This window comes from Propithecus coquereli, unplaced genomic scaffold (genome assembly GCF_000956105.1).
Source record: "Propithecus coquereli isolate 6110/MARCELLA unplaced genomic scaffold, Pcoq_1.0 Scaffold62, whole genome shotgun sequence".
In the NCBI taxonomy this organism is placed as follows: Eukaryota; Metazoa; Chordata; class Mammalia; order Primates; family Indriidae; genus Propithecus; species Propithecus coquereli.
This window is the reverse complement of record NW_012152174.1, coordinates 7680814-7686982: the sequence shown is the minus strand read 5'-3', so window position 1 is coordinate 7686982 and position 6169 is coordinate 7680814. Positions and strand designations below refer to the sequence as shown.

The window sequence follows — 6169 nt, the reverse complement described above, 5'->3', positions numbered from 1 at the left end:
ATCCCAGGGAAAGAGCCCTCGCAGGAGTCTTACTGGAGAAGGTGAGGCTTAGACTAAGTTTTGAAGGAGAGCTAAGTGAGAAACAGAAGGAAAAGTATTCTAGGAAGAGAAACAGTGCAGGCAAAGACCCCTACCATTGTTGTACAGGGGTCAGAGAAGCCAAAGGTTATTGTGCCGGAAGTGTTTTGAGATAGGGCCAAGATTTAGAAGACCAGGCCTAACATCCCACGCAAAGGAACAGGGGTGGGAGTAAGTTGAGTTTGATTAACCAACAGCCAAAGTCAGCTGGCATCAGGGGAAGATTCTGAGTGCCCCAATGGGAAGCCTTGACCCTAAGCAAGAGGGAGCCCCTGAAGAGAGGAATCCTAGGAATCATCAGGCAACACGAACGCAGAGGACTGCGAGGCAGATGCCGTCCAGCCACAGGCCAGAGCAGAGATCATACCCAGGAGAGAAATTATAATAGTCCAAGGGCAACGTGATACACACACACACACACACACACACACACACACACATACACAACAAAAGGGCCTGGAAAGAGATTGCAAAGAGTAAATAAATTTGAAACTTGGACTTAGAGGGGAAGGGGGGGCAAGGGCAACATATGTAACCTAAACATCTGTACCCCCATAATATGCTGAAATAAAAAAAAAAAGGTGTCAGAAGGAAATAAAGTAAAGCATTTCAAGGCAATTCATAGGCACAATTTAGTTTAATTCTGTTCCAATGAAAGATTTAAATATGTTTTTATTATGGAAGTGAGATTTAATATGCATCTTCAATTATAATACATAATTTATACTGATTTATTTGATGATCATTCTAATTTTATACTCTTTTAATACTTAAGACATCTCAATTCCTAAAAGAAAAATGATAAATTACTAACCAAATTTTTCTTTTGTTTCGGTAGGTTAACTGGTTCAAAAACAGAGATAACATTTCCATAGGATGCTGCAATCTTTTAAAAAGAAAAAAGAAAAATTTATTATGGATATGTTAACTTACTTACGGATCAAAAATGCAAGAAATGAACAGTATAACTTTAAATATGCCCACACATATAATTTCATTTTTTGATCCTGGAGAATGCCAATTTTGAAGACCATCATATCTGGGTTAAAATCCTAGCACTGCAACTTACCATGCAACTAGCAAGTTAATGTCTCTAAACCTAGGTTCCCTGTATGTGTTTATAATATGTATAATACCATCTTTCTAACAGAATTATTTTGAAGATTGAAATAACATTTGAAAAATACCTAACATACAATAAATGATATACAACATGAATAGTAAATGTTAATTCTTGTCATACATTCTCAAAACTCACAATTCTGTCAGTGTACATTTAACTTTTTAAAAATTAATCTTAGGTCTACTCCTTTGTGAACTCCCTGAGTACGTTTTTTTTAAATATTCTATTTTGTTTATCTTTTAAAAATCAATAGAACATAACCTTTCCTGGCTCTGTTTTATAAGGTAGCTACTACTATATCTTGAGTGAGTCCCATATAAAGAACATCAAAATTATTAGAAATCAAACAGATAAATAGATAAGATTAAACAAATGAATTGGGGATAGAAAAGAAGAACATATGATCTAGTGGAGGAGAGTAAGAAATGAGGACATAAAATACATAAGGAAAAAAATAACTTTCAATGGAAATTTTAAGTGTTCTGAGTTCTTAGGATATAGAAATCACCTGTGTACTAAGGTGATGTGGTAGAGAATATTTCCTCTGGGCCTTTAAGTATGGGTGGGATTTCAAAGGGCAGTGAGTGTTCAATTTCACAAATAGGGCACAGTATGAAGACAGATATAAAGATTTAAATAGGCAATGTATGTTAGAGGTGAATGACCACCAGCTCAGCGAGAAGAGAGTGTTCCTTATGACAGAATAATGGACATGAAACTAAAAAGACAGGGGTGTTGGGACTGCAGACTAGTGCAACCTCTGTGGAAAGCAATATGGAGATACCTTAAAGAGATACAAGTAGAACTACCATTGATCCAGCAATCCCATTACTGGGCATCTACCCAAAAGAACAAAAGACATTCTATAAAAAAGACATCTGCACTCAAATGTTTATAGCAGCACAATTCACAAGTGCAAAGATGTGGAAACAACCCAAGTGCCCATCAATACATGAGTGGATTAATAAAATGTAGTATATATATACCATGGAGTACTATTCAGCTATAAGAAACAATGGTGATATAGCACCTCTTGTATTTTCCTGGATAGAGCTGGAACCCATTCTACTAAGTGAAGTATCCCAAGAATGGAAAAATAAGCACCACATGTACTTACCAGCAAATTGATTTCACTGATCAACACCTAAGTGCACATATAGGAATAATCGGGTGTCGGGTAGGTGGGAGGCAGGAGGAGGAGATGGGTATATACAAACACAATGAGTGCAATGCGCACCATCTGGGGGATGGACACACTTGAAGCTCGGACTTGGGGGGAGGCAAGGGCAATGTAACCTAAACATTTGTACCCCCATAATATGCAGAAATAATAAAAAAAAAAAAGACAGGTGAGCCAGGTTGTATAAGGTCACATGCCAAAGTGAACAATTTGAACTTTTCCAGGGTAATGAGAAGCTGAGCATGTTTTGAAGCCGATGAATAACAAAATGGCTGGGCACAGTCATTCACGTCTGTAATCTCTCTAATCCCAGCACTTTGGGAGGCCCAGGTGAGAGGATCACTTGAGGCCAGGAGTTCAAGACCAGCCTGGGCAACACAGTGAGACTCTGTCCCTACTTTAAAAAAATTTTTAAAAGCCTGGGAACAGTGGCTCACGCCTGTAATTTTAGCACTTTGGGCAGCCCAAATGGGAGGATTGCTTCAGGCCAGGAGTTTGAGATCAGCCTGAGCAAGAGTGAGACCTGTCTCTACAAAAAATGGAAAAATTAGCCGGGCATGGTGGTATGTGCCTGTAGTCCCGGAGTCCCAGCTACTCAGAAGGCTGGGGCAGGACGATCACTTGAGCCTGGGAGTGAGTTTGATGACGCCACTGCACTAAGCCCGAGCAACAAAGTGAGAAACTTTCTCCAAAAGAAAAAGAGATAAATGCAGATGAATTTTCTCAGGAAAATTAATTAGTAGTAAGTAAGTATGAAGAAAAAATGGTAATGATAAAAAACTGGTGCCTATGGTGTCAAGTAGCATTTCTTTCTTAAAGGCAGTGAGAAGTACCCAGGTACTGGACCTATACATTTTCTTTCTGACACTTTAAGGAACACTTTGATAATACCGGTATTTGTAAACAAAGAAAATTTGCCCTTTACAGAATGATTACAGAACCAAATAACTTCATCATTCTAACTTGGACTGTCATATAGTCTAGTCTATCACAAAAAAAACAGCTCTCATTGAAAATTATTAAATTACATTTCCAATATTAATGAGCGCCATGTGAATCTACATGGTATAAGCAAGTTTTTACACAATAAAGATTACAGAACTACAGGACAGGAGAGCAAACAAACATGAAGAGAATGAGGAAAAAAATCCAGTCTGAAGGATTTTTAGCATTCCATAATAAACATCATTTTTATAGTATACTGATAAGTAATAAAAGGCCTAAACGAGAGAGAGAGAGAGAGAGAGAGAGAGAGAGAGAGAGAGAGAGAGAGAGGAGAGAAACACTTGTAACTACAATATATTAAAGGGAAGGGACTTGGGGAACAAAAAGAACAGTAGACCAACAAATAGGTAGAGATTACAACAATAGAAACTCCTTTTACAATGAGTATCTTTAAACTAGGTCCCAAGCAGTAACTTTTCATGCTGGCAGGTTTACCAAAAACAAGGATTAGATTAAAAAAAAAAAATTGAGTCCATGGACTTTCACGACCATTTATTCCTCATATAAAATGTTTTAGTGGAATCATATAGTCAAATATATTTAAACACCTAGAAAAAAGAGAGTAAATTTTCAAAGTTCAGCCCAGTCCAGTTACAATTATACATAGGCCTGATCATCTAAGCCTATATGGAGCTATTTTAAGCTATATACTATGCTTTCTATTAATACCAGTATGACTCCCATTCTAGTACTACATAGTACTGTATTTAACCTGATCTAGAAGAATTGTATGTCTTGTTTCTTGTTTTCATTGTTGCTAACCTTTCAAGGTTACCTTTTCACTTTTCATATGCAAATAGAAGTCTAGGTAAAGCTTTCATTTTTCTTTTAGACTTGAAAGAAATTAATAAAATATTATAGACTTCAGAAGAGTTTATCTTCATTTCAGTTACAAGTTTATCCAGAAGTTACAAGGAGATATTATAACTACCTGTTTACAGACAAGGAATGATTCTACCAAATGACTTTCTTCAGGAGTTTATTTGCAAAAAGACTGAAGATTTATTGGCATTCCTTTCCCTCAATCCAATCACCTTTTAAATAAGTGTTTAAATAAGTAAGCTTTAGACTCCCCCTATAGGCAGTAAGTTATTATATTTCTTTCTCAACCCATAGAGAAGATTATGCTACAATTTTATGAGAACAGAATTCCTGACACTTTCTAAAATGTATCTTAGAGAGCCAAAAAAAAAAAAAAACAAAAACAAAAATTATAATTACATTGTCCTTGAAACAAAGCAAGTCTCTATTTCAATAGGAAATACATACTTTTGAAATTATCCTGACCAAAACCATATTCAAAACAAATTCACATATTACCACAAGATTACAAACCTTGCCTTGTTGCATTGAACAGTCTACACATCCCACTTGAATATTTCCATGTTTAGCTCCTGGGATTATCTGTAATCTTTCGAAATCGCTTCCCAGTATTACAATGTCACATCCAGATGCATAAGCCTAAATGCAATAAAAATGATAAAAGTGTCAAGAAAACATTCATTATGTTGAATGCTAGCATTAAATGTTTTAAATAGACCAGTTTTAAATGTTCTTTTCTTTAAACAAATCTAAATTTGGAATTATTTCTCTTACCTCTCACAGTTCTCTTACCTCCCTTCAGCAAAGTGTCAGTCCTATCTGCAAATCATGTATCAACTCTGTCCACTTCTCTCATCTCCACTGAATGCTACCGCCCCTGTCTATGTCACCATCATCTCTCTCCTCACTACTGTTAATGGTTCACTTCCATTCTTGCCTCCAAGTCATTTCCACAAACAGACAAAAGTGATCTTCTTTTAAAAATGTTTATTGCACCAAGTAATTTTCACTGCTTAAATCTCTTCAATGGTTTCCCACTGCACTTGGAATAAAATCTCAACTCCTTACCATGGTCAATAATCTAAATGATTGTCCTTTTACAAATGCATCTCAGGCTACTCTTTCCTTCTCTCATTTGGCTCCTGTCCCTATACTGCTCTTTCTTCTGTTCCCTTTTCCATATCAAGGTGTTTTATCTGCCTTTTATTTGCTTGGTCTTTGTCTAGCTAGCTTCTTTTCAAGTCTCACTTCCTAACCATTTTGTCTCCCGTTACTTTCCATCACACTGCAGTTTATTTTCTTCATAGCATATCACAATTTGTAGATGTCTTGTTTATTGTCCATTTCCATCACTATAAGTTAAATCCCAAGAAGGTAGGGTTCCAGTTTATCTTGTTCTCTGCTCTAGTCCTCAATTCTAACAGAAGGGCCTAGAACACAACTAGTAATTTATAAATACCTATAGAATAAATGTAGTATTTAATGTCACAAAAACAGCCACCATAACCAAATATAAGAGTACACAGTCCCAGGCTGGTTGGCAAGCATTTCATACCACTTTTTGAAGACTTCCAACTAGAATTCTCTTTTTGTGTCATTTTCCCTACTCCTTTCTTCATTTGATCACTGGGGTCTCTTCCATTACAGAGTACATGGCTAGCCTCCTAAGATTCGCATATTATAGGCCAGCACACAGTATACCACGTTAACAATTAAACATCCACCACAAATTGTTTTCCATTATAGGTTCAAAAAGTTTTAGTAATTCTGTCTCATCATTTTTGCACATGTGTATATATATATTTTGAAAATTATACTTCATATACTTTGTCACCTTATTTCCTACCAAAGCTAAATGGTTATCAAAAATATTAGAAAAGGCCGGGCGCGGTGGCTCACGCCTGTAATCCTAGCTCTCTGGGAGGCCGAGGCGGGTGGATTGTTTGAGCTCAGGAGTTCGA

The 6169-nt window shown here is 36.5% G+C and overlaps 1 protein-coding gene across 2 annotated transcripts in view; it reads right to left on the bottom strand.

The window, feature by feature from the left end:
- The window catches only part of DMXL1 (Dmx-like 1), a 159549-nt gene that overhangs the window by 138094 nt on the left and 15286 nt on the right, over window positions 1-6169 (bottom strand). For both annotated transcript variants that reach the window (XM_012659552.1, XM_012659553.1), the window contains exons 2-3: window positions 4722-4847; window positions 893-964 (exon numbers count right to left, since the gene is read on the bottom strand). In XM_012659552.1, the coding sequence (XP_012515006.1) occupies window positions 893-964; window positions 4722-4847 (198 nt within the window). The remainder of the gene's footprint in view (window positions 1-892; window positions 965-4721; window positions 4848-6169) is intronic.